Source organism: Urocitellus parryii, chromosome 4, assembly GCF_045843805.1.
Source record: "Urocitellus parryii isolate mUroPar1 chromosome 4, mUroPar1.hap1, whole genome shotgun sequence".
In the NCBI taxonomy this organism is placed as follows: domain Eukaryota; kingdom Metazoa; phylum Chordata; class Mammalia; order Rodentia; family Sciuridae; genus Urocitellus; species Urocitellus parryii.
This window is the reverse complement of record NC_135534.1, coordinates 78,480,953-78,497,102: the sequence shown is the minus strand read 5'-3', so window position 1 is coordinate 78,497,102 and position 16,150 is coordinate 78,480,953. Positions and strand designations below refer to the sequence as shown.

Here is a 16,150-nt window from a genome sequence, read left to right as displayed (position 1 = left end):
AAGTCTATTCATTTTTATGTCTCAGTTTTGGCAAGAGAACAGACCTGACTATGTCAACATCCAGCTGTACCTCAGTCAAACAGATGGGATACAGGTATGTGGTTGGATGTTATTGTTAATTAAACAAGCCTCTTGATAGTTAAAGATTTACTGTAGGAACTGTGCTGGATGAAAACTTCTGCAGGTGCTGGAGCAGAAGTTTCCTAGAGAAAGACCTCATTTGAAATACATCCAGGAAACTCATGGCCTGTCCTTGAAATCAGCCCTTTTGCCTTTCACTCACCCTACTCACAGCAGGCTAGAGCAGACCTGTTGATTCCATCTCTCCCCACTTCAATATTGCTTCATATTCACTATCTCTGGAGACTGGGCAAAAAATGAATAGCCTTGAGGTTTTGTTTTTGTTTTTGTATTCATAGAGGGGAGGTTTATGTAGAGAATTATTATGAGCTCATACAAATTAGACATAGTTCATTCCAAGGAAAACTAAAAAATAGAATAAAATAGCTATCATGCATTGCTTATTTACAATGTATCCACCATGCTAAGAATTTTCCATATATTATCTTTTGTAATCCTAAGAGGTTTGGGAAGTAGATATTTCCCTGTTTTTCAGATAAAGGAACTATTATTTAGAGATGACATTGAACAGCTACATGGGGTGATAAATCTTGGAAATACTTTCCCAGATTTTTATTACAGTATTTTCTATCATACATTTTCACAATATTTTGAATAAAAATATGAAGGCTTGTCAGTTACCTCAAAACTATTCTAATCAGATTTCTACTGTACTTTATGTAAAAGTATTTCATTTTATCATACATATGAAGCAAGTCAGCATCATTTTTTCCTCATGTCATAATTATTTAAGATACAAAGCAAATTTACACTTTGTGCTTAGTTTGTCTGCCTGGAACTCAGACACTTTCTCCTGGCTTCTCACTTCATTCTGACTCTTCACTATCTATTCAGATCCAATATTTCTTTAATTACAGAAACTAGCCCATTACTATCATTTGTTGATAGAGCCAAGATTTGTAGCTCTGCTGTCTTAGGCTATTTTGGCTAAGAATATTTCCCCAAATGCATGATGACAATTGGTAGTAATTTACTCATAATGAATCAAATGTGAGTAGCATATTTATGGACAGACATTCAGTGAAGTTTATATGCTGAGCCTTTTTGAGAGTGAGTGAGCAATTAAAATGCATTCTTTATTTTATCTGTGTGTTTTTTTTAAAAAAAAATGAAGCAACTAACTGAAGTCTAGGAAAATAAATCACATGTAAAAATGGCATTCATGGAGATAATGGATTTTGAAGGAAATGATACTATGAAATGATTGTGCTTAATAGGTTTCCATATGATACTTATATTCTTCATATCACAGCAATTTTGTAGGAAGATAGAGAGCACCAGCAGAGCTGATGTAAGAAAACAGTCATTTATTCACATCTGAAGATCATTTAAAATATAGTGCTTCTTTTTTGGCAGAAGATAATTGGAGACAAATATCAAGCACTGAATTCAAGACTTTTTATTGGACGTCCTCGGTGGAAACTTATATTTGATGAAATAGCAAAATGTAACAGGGGGTAAGTGCTATATCTCAAAAAAATTGACATGTGGCTAGTGATTACATCAAAGTATTCCAAAACTATTACATGAAGTATTTAAAAATGACTCAGCAATAAGTTTAAAATTATGACAATTTAAATACTCTGTTAGAATCAGAGGAGGAAGCAAGACAGGGATAACTCTATATCAGTAATGTCAAATAATTACATTTTGACTTAGAAACAGTCAATAAAGGAATTTTTTGAACTAGACTCTTTTACATACTTTTAAATATGTGTAGACTCATACTAAAATGAGTGTTTATACCCACAGCATATATCTGATAAGCATGGGGAAAGTTTTTAAAAATCATGTTTGCTAACAAGGGAATTTCACCAAAAAAAATCTCACAATGAATGTTCTTAAAAGTTAAATTTTTGTACTTTATAATAAGAATGAATGATTAAAAAAAAAGCTTTCCTAGTAATATGAAGACTCTAAACTGGAAGTATTTCCATGCCTAATTTTTCTTCTTGGAAACTATAATTCTATCAAGCATCTTAGCATTAAGGGAAAGGATTTTGAAAACTGTATGCCAACTCACACCTTTTGAAGCTTACATTTAAACAGTTGCATTATAAATTTAAATAGTTTCAAATAATATAGTTTCTAACAAAATGCAGATATTGATATTTTACAATTAAAGTATTCCCTTTAAACATATCCACTAGAATATAAATATAATAAATACCTGATAACAACCTCATTTATTATAGTGATATGCAATCAAATTCTTTATTAGCAATTGGAAGGTTTTATATAATTTTCCCCTTTGAACTTGTATTTTTATTCTATTAACTCACAGAAATGTACTGAAATTCAACATGTTTTTACGTTTGGATTAATCACATATTTACTGCTGAACTACTCCTGCAACAATAATGCATGGATATTGAAAGTTTCACTTTTAAAATCTCATTTGAAAATAATATCCGTCCAGTGTTAATTTTTCTTCTGACTTTGAGTAATCATTATAATTATTAGTATGTTTTGTTGTTTAACATAGACATCTTCTGAGAAGTGTATCATTAGGCAATTTCATCATTGTGCAAACATCACACACATCACATCAGAGTGTGTGTACATAAATCAAGATGGTGTACTCTAAAGCATACCTGGCCTATTGGTATATATTCATATAGTATACGTCTCTATGTATTTCTATCTATCTGTCTGTCTATCTATTTATTTACAATAAATCTATTTTCCCCAGAGCCATGATGAACAGAACAATGTCAGATTAAATCACCTACAAAATGATGTGATCAAGAGTCACAATAAACAGATTTATGAGGCTGCCACTGTTGTAATACAGCATACTGTTTTTTTTTTTTTTAAGAGGGGGGGAGAGAGAGAGAGAGAGAGAGAGAGAGAGAGAGAGGGAGGGAGGGAGGGAGGGAGGAGAGAGAATTTCTTTTAATATTTATTTTTTAGTTTTCAGTGGACACAACATCTTTATTTTTATGTGGTGCTGAGGATTGAACCCAGCGCCCCGTAATGCCAGGCGAGTGCGCTACCGCTTGAGCCACATCCCCAGCCCCCAAAATACTGTATTATAGTACTTTTTTCTTAGTAGTATACTCCAAAATAACAATAAAAAGTATAATTCAGTAAATCCATAAGCCAATAACATAGTTGTTATTATCAAGTATTATATACTGTGTATAATTTTATATACCACACTTTAATACAACTGGCAATACATCAAGTTTATACCAGCATCACCACAAACACATAAGTAACTCATTGTGCTATGACATGACAGCTCTGACGTCACTAGGTGATAGGGATTATTATATTTCTATTATAATCTTATGAAACCATCATACATTATACATAGTAGACTAAAATGTCATTAAAATTTCATTATTCATTATCATTATTTCATTATTAAAATTACACATTACAATGTGTAAATGTGTAAATGTGGCCAAATATTTCATAATAATCTTTTTCTTCTCCTCTTTTCCTCTACTGATGTTAGGAATTGAACAACTTGCTGCACTTGTGCTTGGCAACCATTCTATCCTTGAGCTACATCCCTGACCCTTTTAGAAGTTTTATTTGAAATGGAGTCTTGCAAAATTGCCCAGGCTGATCTGGAACTTGTGGTCTTACTTCCTCAGCCTCCCTAGTAGCTGAGATTATAGGCATGTACCATAAGACCAGGCACAACTCATAATTTTAAAATATATTTTAACAAACATCAAAAGGATAGTTGGATATAAATGCATGTACCAATTTATTGGAAAGTTTTAAAGAGGTCCCCTTAATTTATGAATTCGTGGATGAATATTATTTATTGAAAGGACCACTGACTCAAGATGATACGATTCCACCCTCAGAGATTTTGTTTTAGAAATTATGAATACAGCCTAAGAAGAATAATTTTAAAAGAATTAAAGTCATCCATGTGGTTCAGGTTGTATCTATGTTTGACATCATTTCTGTAGCACTTCTCTTTCCTTGATGAAGTAATTTTGGGGATGAAGCGAAAAGCATTATTTACAAAGCAGAGATGCTTTGCAATATTCATGCTCCTTGTAAAGGTTAATACAGAAAAATATATGTTGGCCTCATTTTTGCTATGTTCCTTTCCTGGGATCTCCCCCCTGAGGTGTGATAATCTTGTACTCATCTAACACTTGCTGTGAACCATAAACATGTTCCTCTTTAATGAACCTCTGACAAACATTCTTTTATAGTTTCATAGTATATTGTTGAAAATTTCAACATTTTCTTTTATTCATTTCTACAGCTGAAGCCCAAGACAAGAGAAGATAATTTACAGGAAATTAGGTTGGGGTTATTGGTTTCTTTCGTTCATTTGTAAGAATTTTTATTTGTTATGCCTTTCATGTTTTGAAGCAGTCTTTATTTTTATTTGGTGGTTTATTATTTTTCTTCAAACAGCAGGGCTTGTTTAAGAGTAAATGTGCACCATCTACTGTTGACATTTTGTACAGCTCTTCGCTTTGTGTTTGGGCTCTGGGGCAGGCACCTGAAAGTGGTTATTTTTTCAAGGATTTTTGCATAGCATACTTAGAAAAGAATGGATCAATCTCTTAAGAGTTCATTAATTAGACAAAAGGCTCTGTATAAATAGAAGATTACATTTCATATGTCTCATATGTAAATTGCTGAAAGAACATACTAACGGATAAGATGCATAAAAATTAAATTTTAAAAATACTGTATGTTGGGCAATTATTTTTAATTTGTAGGAAGTGATTATTAAACCAGTAAGCATTTGTCCAGTGTACTATGTTGAATACAGATTTAAATTAAACACTATGGACCCAGAGGTAATGAAGAGTAATTCTTTGCAATGTATTCTTACAAGAGCTTTAAAAAACATACGAGTGTAGAAATACATAGTGCACATATATGCATATTTATATACATTTATACATATTTATTTAAATGTACATGCATATTTTAAATGTATATATGTGCATATACTTTAAAATGTAAACCTTATTTTTGATAAAAATTGAATAAATATACAGTATATAATTCTTCAACTTACTTTTTAGTGGCACACACATATTGATCATGGATAACTTTCATGTAACATTGCCTCACAGTGGTTTAGGATATGGGCAATATAACATTACTCTCCTAATGATGGAAATTTATGTTACCTCTAGTTCTTCATTGTTACAAAAAGTACTAAAGTGATTATCTTTGTACAGACTTTCTCATGAGAGTATTATAGTAGGTTGGTTGCAATATTTGAGATAGGATTTCTGGTTCAAAAGTCTGCTCATTTTAGATATTGCACTATCCAAAACAAAATGCTTGATCAATTTACCTTCCATGTGTATAAGAGAGGGGTTCCTTTCTGTTTGGGATTTTTTTAATTCAGAAAATGAATTATGTGATGGCATTAGATGATCATGAAAAGTGAAGGAGCTTTTAAAATCGTATTTATTTCATCATTAGTTTACAAATGCACCTGGGACACAAAAATGTAGTGATTTATCAGAAGCTATGGTTAATGAGTCAGAGTTCAGACTTTGGTGTACCCCAAATAATTTTGGCAGTCTTATTTTACCATGTCTGTTTTGGAATGTGGGATAGCAGGTGCCATGTTGAAAGAAACTCCCATTTATATTACATATGTTCATATGTTACAGTAAGATGCTTAATGTGGTAAAGTATTAATAACTCATTTTTGAAAGCATAAAGAGATATTCTGAGTATTACTTTGTAAACTCCTTAGTATTGAATAACCTGTGAAAATATAATGTATCTAACTCCAAGTTGATCTTCTATTATTTATAATAAAATGTATATCATATTTTAAGCTGTTGGATTAAGCAAAGGGAGGAAGGATTAATTTTGGGCAAAATGTTTAAGACTATGTCTTCTTTTGTGGCCTCATGGTTTCTTCAAAACAATATAAATTAAGCATACCTAGAAGTTCTCTCACATTTGCTCCTGTGTCCTTGGATCAAGTCACTCAAAACATCTGTATCTGTAATATGAGGAGTCAATAAGCTCTATAGAGTGAATTAGCTCTCATTGTAAGAGATTGCACATTTACACATTTGTATGCAAATATTGATATAAAAGGAAAATATACACAAATATACTGAACATTTACATTGAGCTAATAACTCAATATCCATGCTCAAATACTGTTCTTCACTTAGAATTTGAGTCTCTCCTCATCCATCTTATCAAAGTTTTGTAGATATTTTTCTAGATATTTGTTGGATTACAGCAATTTAATGCAAATGGATTGTAAATATTAATTGTAGATATTGAAAAAAATTGTAGGATTTCCTTAAATTAGTGAAAGTAACATTAAAAAACTCCTCAATTCATGGGAAAAAATGGATATAGATAATTGAATAAGAAAATGTAAGAAACAATGAACCCATGATATCCAGGGTCCTTTAAAAATAATGACTTTATTATCAAGTATTTAAAAGGAGACATAAAGAAAAATGAAAACTTTTGAATATAACCTTGTAATTGCCCTGTAAAAGGAAATAATGGGCTAGAGTGGTGGTGTACACCTGTAATCTTACTTGGGAGGCTAAGGCAGGATGATCACAAGTTCAAAGCTAGATGAAGCAATTTAGGGAGACCTTGTCTCAAGATTAAAAACTATAAAAGGGCTGGGGATATAGCACAGTGATAAACAGCCTCTGGGTTCAATCCCTAGTATCAAACAAACCAAACCAAAACAAAGTGGACTTTATTGTCATCATGCAGCATAACAGAGAATGTACAAAAAACCCCAAATTATTGTCCTCTCATTTTAATGAAAACCACACTAAGTTTTATTAAGCATAAATCATTGATTTTCATACTCATTTTCCTTCTGATCACTTTGAATTAAATTAGTTATTAACACTTTAATTGTTTATTTTTATAGTTTTTAAAAAATTAGATCCGCATATGTTAAGATATCCACAATGGTAAGATTCACTGTGGTATGTTCATATAGGAAAGTTAGGTCAGATTCATTCCAATATTCTTTTCTTATCCCATCCTTCCTCTCTCTCCTTGAATCCCCTTAATCTAGTCCACTGATCTTTCTTCTATTTTTTTTAAACTTCACCCAACTTATTTGGATTAGCTTCTACATAACAGAGAAAACATTCAATCTTTGACTTTTGGGGTCTGCCTTTTTTTTTACTTAGGATAATCTCCAGTTTAATTCATTTACAAACAAATGTCATCTTTCTTTATGGCTAAGTAGTACTCTGTTGTGTATATATATCACATTGTCTTTATCCACTCATCTGTGGAAGGGCATCTAGGTTTGTGCGGTAGCTGGCCATTGTGAATTGTACTGCTATAAACATTGATGTGGCTATGTCACTGAAGTATACTAATTTTAAATAATTTGTATATGTGCCAAAGAGTGGGAAAGCTAGAAATTTATATAATTGGTTTTAGGCTTTTCCTTTCTAATACAAGTATTTACAACTATAAATTTTCCTGTACTACTTCAAATTTTCCTCTAAACACCACTTTGGATACTTCTCATAAATTGTTTTTTATTTTCATCCAGTTCTAAATATTTGTCATTTTTATTGTGACTTTTATATTTTGTCCATAGGTTATTTAAAAATACTTTCTTTAATTTCCAAATGTGTAGAGATTTGCCATATATCATTTAATTTTTGATTTCTAGTTCAATTGGGAATTCATCTAAATATATAATAATTATTATTTTAGTCCCTTAAAATTTATTAAGACCCATTTTATTTCCTGGAATGTGGTCCATTTTGGTGAACATTTCATGTGCCCTTGAAAAGAATTTGTATTTCATCTTGTTGGTTGGAACATTGTAAAAAATCAGGTAGTTTCAATTGTTGATTGAAATGGTGATACTGATTTTTTTAATATAGTTAAAAATTTTCTGTCTACTTCTTCTATACATTACTGTGAGAGGACCATGGAAATAATTATATATGATTCTGGATCTATCTATCTTTGCAGATCTATCAGTTTTGGATTTGTCTATATTGGTATATTTTAATAAGTAGGACTTGATTATTTGTATTTAATTTAATAAACTACGGTTGGGTTTAAATCTAGCAGTTTCCCATTACTTTATACTGTCTCATTTGTTTTTTTTTTTAATTTCTTGTCTTTTTCTATCTTCCTTTAGATGAATTTAATATTTTTTTATGATTTCATTGTTCTTTCCTGTATTGACATATTAGCAACACCTCTATATTTCTTTCTTTTTAACTTCTTTAGGCCATTGGTCCCCAAACTACATTCCTTGATCCACCATCAACTGAGAAAAACAAATTTTTGATCCCCCTGACAAGATCTACATGGGAAGCTTTTGGGATGAGAAGCTATGTTCTGTGAAGGCCTAAAGGGGATTCTAATGAAGTAGAATTAGAGAAACATTGACCTAGGTGTATAGTATACATCATTAGCTATCTCAATCCTCTTGAAATAATATTTTGCTCCTTTGTGTACTACCATTATTTCATCACACATTTTGATATTGCTGTAATTGAAAGACATTTTTGTTTAGTACATAATTTGCCTGATATAAAATGGTTGGCATTTTGCTTTGTCTTTCAGCACTTTGAAGTTGTCACTTCATTGCCTTTTGATGTGCACAGTTTGTGACAAGAAACCTACAGTCATTCTCATTTTTCATCTTCTGTTTATAATTTGTAGTATGTCTTTTTCTTCCTTTTTGATACTCTGAAGCTTTTCTCTTTGCCACTGATTTTCAGCAATTTATTAAAGTTGACTTATTATGCTTTTCTTTGCCCTTATTCTCCTTAAGGATTCATGAGATCCTTGGATTCATAGGCTTGTTTTCAACAAATTTGAGAATAGAATTGGTAATTGTTTCTTTAAATACTTTTTTACCTTCTCCCTTGTATTCTCTCCTGTTGAGGTGCCCTAGACATTATGTTAAAACAGTTTTTTGTTTGTTTGTTTTGTTTTGTTTTGTTTTGTTTTGTCTTTGTTCTCTGTACAATTCAACTTGGATAGATTCTAATGCTGTATTTCAAAATTTACTCATCTTTTCTTCTGTAATTCCTATTATTCTGTTAATCTATCCACTTTATTTATTGTAAATTACATATTATTTCTAGATTTTCTATTTAGATCTCCAAAAATATTTTTCATTTTTCTTCTAGTCATGTTGACATTTCTCTTTGAACATGTGAAATGCTCATATCATCATGGTTTCAATATGATAATTCTGATAATTCTGCAATTTCTGTTATTCTGGGTTTGTTCCTAGTAAATGATCTTCTTCCTTGCAATAGTTTTCTAGCATTACCATAAGAAGATACCATTAATTGGTTGGATTAACAACAGACATTTTCTTTAGAGTTCTGAGGGCTGGAAGTTCAAGGTCAAGGTGTCAACATAGTTAGCTTCCTCCAAGGACTCCCTCCTTGCCTTACAGATGACTGTCCTTTAGCTGCCTCTTTATATGACTTTTTCTCTATGCATGCATAACCATGGTATGTGTTTAAATTTTCTCTGTTTATAAGGGTACAAGATAGAGACACACCTCTCTCTCTCTCTCTCTCTCTCTCTCTCTCTCTCTCTCTCTCTCTCTCTTCCTGGTGGTCCTTGGGATTAAACCGAGGGCTTTGTACATGTCAGGCAACTATTCAACTACTTAGCTACATCTATAGCCCTACAGTCTTATTTTAACTTAATTCTTTAAAGGTCCTATCTGCAAATATAGTGACATTCTGAGGTACTGCCATTAGTCTTCAAAAACTGGGTTTGAGAGAGAGAGAGAAAAAAAATAAGTCTGTAACCTTTCTAACTCTAGTTCATATATTTTTTTTCATATATTTTTTAGAATTCCTGGGTTGTTTGTTTCACAAGGAGTTGAACTCAGTTTTGAGGTTTAAATATCAGATGGCTGATTTTGATTTAGTTCTTTCAGTTGAATTGGACTTATTCTAGCATGCAGTTTTGTTACTTGGGTTCAGTTTGAGACTTGCTTTTAAGATTCATTAGCACAAGTCTGGAGTAACCTTTAATCTAATCCTAATTTTACCAGCATTCCTAGTGCCCCTTGCAAATAAGGTGATACCTTTATGAGAATACTGGCCATTGTCCATGCATTATAGATCTTTGCATTCTGGCTTATGGTTAAACAAATTATTCACAATTCTGTGTAAACTCTGAGAATAGTTTTGCCTATTGATTCTTGGTAGTTCTGTAACTGAATTTACATAGTCTCCTTTCAAATATGAGTAGATATTATTCAGCCTAAGACTCAAATATAGTTCTCCACAGCACTCTGGACCTTCTTTCTATGGATCTTTCTTTCCTTCCACATGCAGCTGCACAGATTCTGGCTGTTGGATTTTTTTTTTGTTGTTGTTGTTTTTTGTTTTAAATTCTATTGGTTCTTCTTAGTTATACATATGGTAGAATCCATTTTGATATAATTATACAAGCAAGGAATATCTTATTCTTAATAAGACACCACTCTTGTGGATATACACAATGGTGTATATTCATACATATGTATTCATATATGTACATAGGAAAATTATGTTAGATTCATTCCACTGTGTTTCCTTGTCCTAGCTCCTCTCCCTTCCCTTCATTCCCCTTTGTCTAATGTAGTGAGTTTCTTGCTGTTTTGACCTCCATGAACTTCATTCTTTGTTTAGCTCAGTGAGACTGCTTGAGTTTCCCCTGTCTGTGCTGCAGCCTATAGATTGCCCCTAGGCAATAAGAAGAGGGGATTGCTAAACTTAGCTAGCTATTTTTCCTCCTCTAGGCCCTCAGGAAACATAGTTTTGTGCTGCCTATTGTCTGATGCCTGAAAATACTTGCTTCACATATTCTGTTTTTTCATTTTATAGGTTTATTTTGTTTGTTATCTATCTATCTATCTATCTATCTATCTATCTATCTATCTATCTATTTATTTTTGTTGCAGTACTAGGGATTGAACCTAGGGCCTCCTATGTGCTAACCAAGTGCTCTATCATAGAGCATATCCCATCCTTTTTCTAGTTTCTTCATGCAAAAGGATAAATATATTCTTCTTTTACCCATTGTGACTGAAAGTAAAAATTCTATTTTCATAATTATTTGATTGTCTTAAGGTAAAAAGTTTTTTTATATAATATTTTCTTCAGTGTTCAGTATAAAGTTTTAGTATTTATTTAAATAAATTTCCCATTTTTTCCTAGCACTAATTATTCTAAGATAATAAGGATAACTATATTTGTCCATGATATTATATAAGATGTTAATTATTTTAATATCCTAGGAATAAGCCAATGAAAATTAATAAGCTTTGGAAGAAGAACAATTTACAATACTATTCATTTCTTGGGATCTCTTTAGTCTATTTGTTAGTCATATGTGTTATTTAACTAATTAAAGTTTATGGTACAGAGTAAAAAACCTGCTTGATATTTGTCACAGTTCTTACATTGCATAAATAAAAAAGGAAAATGTGTTCAGATAAATGTATTTTATTTCCACGTGGATACAAATTTGTCACTTAAAATTATCCTTTCAAATTTTTAATGCCTTTTCTCACTCTTACCTTATTCATTACTACTCATTCAAATACACGTAGAAATTTTCATAAATGCATATTAAGTGTCTAATGAAAGAAGAATTGTCATGGTCAAATGTGTTTAGTAATTGACACCTATCATTTTTTTTCTCTTAATATTGTTTTGGACTTACTAGTGGCAGGTGATAAACAAATTGAAGCACACTATTCCATCTATGTCTGATCAAGAGGAAATTGGTGTTCATAGTTACATTTAAAAACATTTTCCTGAATTCTGGTATGAAAAAAAATGAGGTGAATCAATATTTTTCTGGTACATATTTACATTTGAAAGTCATTGGAAACTTCTTTCCCCCATGCAAAATAACAAGTTAACTTTATTAATACATTAAATCCATACTTATAAAGCATACTTGTTCTCCTGTTTGGCCTGATTTTGCACCTGATTTTTCCTTTATTTCACTTTCTTCCCAGGAAAACAGTTGGTGTTTTCTGTTGTGGACCCAGTTCAATTTCCAAGACTCTTCATAAATTAAGTAACCAGAACAATGCCTATGGAACAAGATTTGAATACAATAAAGAATCTTTTAGCTAAAACCCTATGTGGTGAAACAGGACTCTAAAGAAGAAATGAGTGCAATTTCCAAGACTTGGAAGCTCAACTGAATCGAACAGTTGTGTTATGCCAAAGAGTAGCAAGCTTTTCTTATTTATGATTATTTAATATGAAAATGCAGAGAATGTGGCAACATGACAGGTCACATCACATGTTTAATCTGGAAACCAAAGACCTGAGGAATATCTGAAGTGGTGATTCATTTTTCAATGTTCAAATTACAAGAACACTATTAGATGCACACTGGTAATCTTTATGGCAAATTTGGGAACTCCCTGGTGAAGAGCTGAACTCACTTACTCTGAAGCTGTTAGCTGTGGTCCTCTTTAAATTGTTTTTGGTTGAACAAATACAAGATTGAAAAAAATTAAAAATTTATTGAAACTCAGATTACATTTCCTACATTGCATATAACAGAGTAGCTTTAATTTGGAGAGGCTCCAGGCAAATATATTTGATGTTTGAAAATGCAGCACATGATTCTGGTTGATACGGGTACTTTGTGTCAGTATCCAATCTTCTTCACCACTGATGCTAATACCTCTCTTTGTATCTGTACACAGCATGCTAACTGAACCTTCTGCAGATGTTGATATATCATCTATTTTATGTTTTTCTCTCTTCCTTGTCCTCTGTCTAGTGAAATCTGTCCTTCTTTACTATCATTAGATACAATGATTCAATAAGTTCTTTTCATCTCCTATTTACTTAATCTATTACTATTACATAGTAATGAAAATATCATTACTATAATTTTAAAGGGACATATATGCTAATAAGATTTTTCCTTTTTCATTGTTTTAGTCCCTGCTATTTTTTTCACTCCTCTCACCCCCAGATATAGTTTGTCTAAGGTTTTAGCTCAAAGTACTTTGTCTGATTTGTACTCTGAGATCAAAGAGTATTATATTTGGTAGCAGGCACTGAAATATAAATTTCATCTCTTTTGTCACACATTGCTAACCCCAACATCCACTTCCAGTACTAGGATTGAACCCAGGGGCATTAAGCTACATCCTCAGATCTTTTTTAATTTTTATTTTGAGACAGGGTCTCACTAAATTGCCCAGACTGGCCTTGAACTTGCCATCCCCCTGCCTCAGTCTCTAGAGTAGCTGGATTACAGGTGTGTATACATGTTGGTTTATGATGGAGACAGTTAAATTGTAGTCACATTCCTAAACAGGGACCTGCTGTTTTACTTTCTACAAAAGTAGATGTACCTCAGTAGTCATTGAAATTTCAGTTTAGAATTAAGAGTTGTATTGTTGCACTGGGTGATGTCATAAATTCTTAGGATTAAAATTACTGTTGGGACTATGCTGAATGATTCCATCAGTTTCTAATGCCTGGCAGTTATATTCTTGCCTTAGAGGAAAAATCCTCTTTACTACCCTAAGAATTCAGGCATTCATACAATTTAGTGACTTTTGTTCAGTAGACATCTATGAATTATCATCAAATAGAACAAATTTCTGAAATCAGCAATTCACTTGTCTGGTCTTTATTAAAATCTTGCAAATAACACAATATACTAGATGCTGTTTTTCTTTTCTTTTCTTTTCTTTTTTGCTATGATTCAACAATAGCAATCGAGCATGCTAAACCATTCAATGCTGTTCTTCATTTGCCTGGATTTTTTTCTTCTCCCTTCTGCAGAAAGAAGGTGAGTCAGAAAGTGATTAAAAAATGTGCAATGCTCCTGCAAATTTACATCTGAAAGTGTAATTAATAACTAGTACATCTTAGCAAAACTTTCTAGATTAAAAAGAATTTTCATGAAAACATGTAACGGAAAGAATTAGTAAAAAGAAATGAGTTTATGCAATCTTTATGTGCAATACTGACTTTACTGATCATAATGTATTTTTGTGCTTTCATTAGGGCATTTAATTTTGGTAATACAGTAATATTTTTTAAAAGAAAGGTGGTATTTCAGACCAGGTTTGCTATGCTAAATGAAACTCCTTGCCTCTTCTAAATTCTAGTAGATGTTTAAATATTAATGTTCAACAGTTAAATTTTGTTTCTGTTTATAAGAATGAATTTAAAGCACATATGATATCTTCATTTTGCTTTGAAGAACTCTTTCTATAGGGAATTGTTGTAGTACAAGTCTTCTATCACTAATTTTAATGGCAACACCCAATAAAATTGAAATGGTGTCCTTGGAATTTCTATAAGCTCACCTTACCTTTGCAACAATAAAGCTGTAACATTTGTTCACAAATTTTCCATGTTTCAGAAGCAATCTATTCCTCAGGAATTAGCATTTGAGTGCACATTAGCCTGTTAGCCTCAGGAATTGGGATTATCAGTGTCACAGGCTAGTGGTGTGACTAGGACAAATGACTTCTCACACTGGGGCTAAAGTTTCTGAAGTTAAAGTTAAGATTGGTAATTCTTAATTTTTGAGAACTTAATTCAAAATAAATATTGTGCCACACAATACATGCATATAACATTCGGGACTACAAAAACAATGTTTAGTAGCAAGAACAGATATTTAAGAACTTCTGATTTTAAAAAAAAAGATTATTATTATAGGCCTTTCTTTCTATACATTTTTTCCCCCTTTGGTCTTTTGGAAGAAACTATCAATTTTGTATAGGATCATACTAAGGAATTTATGGGCAAACAAATTCCCTTTGTATTTTCCTAAAAAAATAGACAGATGGTACCTTCTATCATTTCTTAAACTTCCTGACTCCCCTTATATGTGTAAGGGAATTCTTTAGTTTTACATGTAAATAATAATCATAAAAACCTCAGATTTGAATACATACAATCATATGTGCATATATTTGGGGCTTGTTTTACTTTTAACCAGTGACTTCAGGTGAAAATGAAATGCTTGATAGTTATTCATTTAGGGACTTAAAAATTTCAGTTGAGTGACTATGATAGTACAAACATCTGAAAAAAAAAAAAACACAATTTAGACCAGGCATGGGTTGAATTGAATTGATTTAATCTACATAGCCATATTATTTCCAACCATCCCTTCCCTAATCAGTTTTTACTTGGATTACCTATGGAAGGTAATAGATTGAAATTATAAAATATTGTCAAAAAATCTTGTTAGAGACAAAAAGGCTGTTGTCATCAATAGATAATGCTGATGCTGAAGAATCTGCATATATTAAAGAGAGAAACTTTTCAGGAAAAGTTTTTGCTTTTCTCCTTAAGGATGGTTGCCATGCTGACCAGAGATTTTTTCAAGTCAGTCGATAGGGCAAATCTTTGTTTCTACTAAACAGTTTATTATTTTTGTCATAGCTTGGATTTTTTTATATTCAATATATTACAGAAATACAAAACACTGATGGGATCCTTATTTTGCAGTTAAGGAAACTGATGCCCTAAGAGAGAGATTATAACTTGTCTTAAATCATTAAGATTGTAACAGAGCTGTGGCCAGTGCTCAATTTTTCTAGTTATTGCTATTAAAAGGCTCTTTTCACACACACCCCTGCCGAAATATACATCTAATACAATATCTAGTCTCTTTAGTTTGAGTCTCCTTATAAAACTCCTAGTCAGTGTTGGGTGAAAAATAAGGTACTCAGCAGTAATTCCAGATGCAGATACAGACAGTCACATTTTTTCCAATTTGTGTTCTGATTCTAAATTTGTTAGCCTTATATGTTTTGCCTAATAGAACATATTTTCAGATATCAGTTTTCAAAACTGGTAATTATGTTAAAGATACTAGATTCTCCAGAACTTTGCATTGGAAGGATACATAGTTGTAAAATTTCTAGGAAATGCTAATACTGTAGTTTTAAATTAAGGTTCATAAATGAAAGTCACAACTTTACCAGCTTTTTAACTACCCAGAAAAATATTAAAACAAGTGACTGTTGTTCTCTATTTACATAACCATAACTTGCTTCTTGTCCAGG

General features: G+C 31.8%; 1 protein-coding gene across 1 annotated transcript in view; it reads left to right on the top strand.

Annotated features, from left to right (window-relative positions):
- Nox4 (NADPH oxidase 4) overlaps nt 1-14,452 on the top strand; it is a 194,983-nt gene extending 180,531 nt beyond the window's left edge. Inside the window, exons 16-18 of the mRNA XM_026401516.2 lie at nt 26-94; nt 1,498-1,598; nt 12,104-14,452. Of these exons, the coding sequence (XP_026257301.1) occupies nt 26-94; nt 1,498-1,598; nt 12,104-12,224 (291 nt within the window). The 3' untranslated portion in view covers nt 12,225-14,452. The remainder of the gene's footprint in view (nt 1-25; nt 95-1,497; nt 1,599-12,103) is intronic.
- The last annotated feature ends 1,698 nt before the right edge of the window (nt 14,453-16,150 follow it).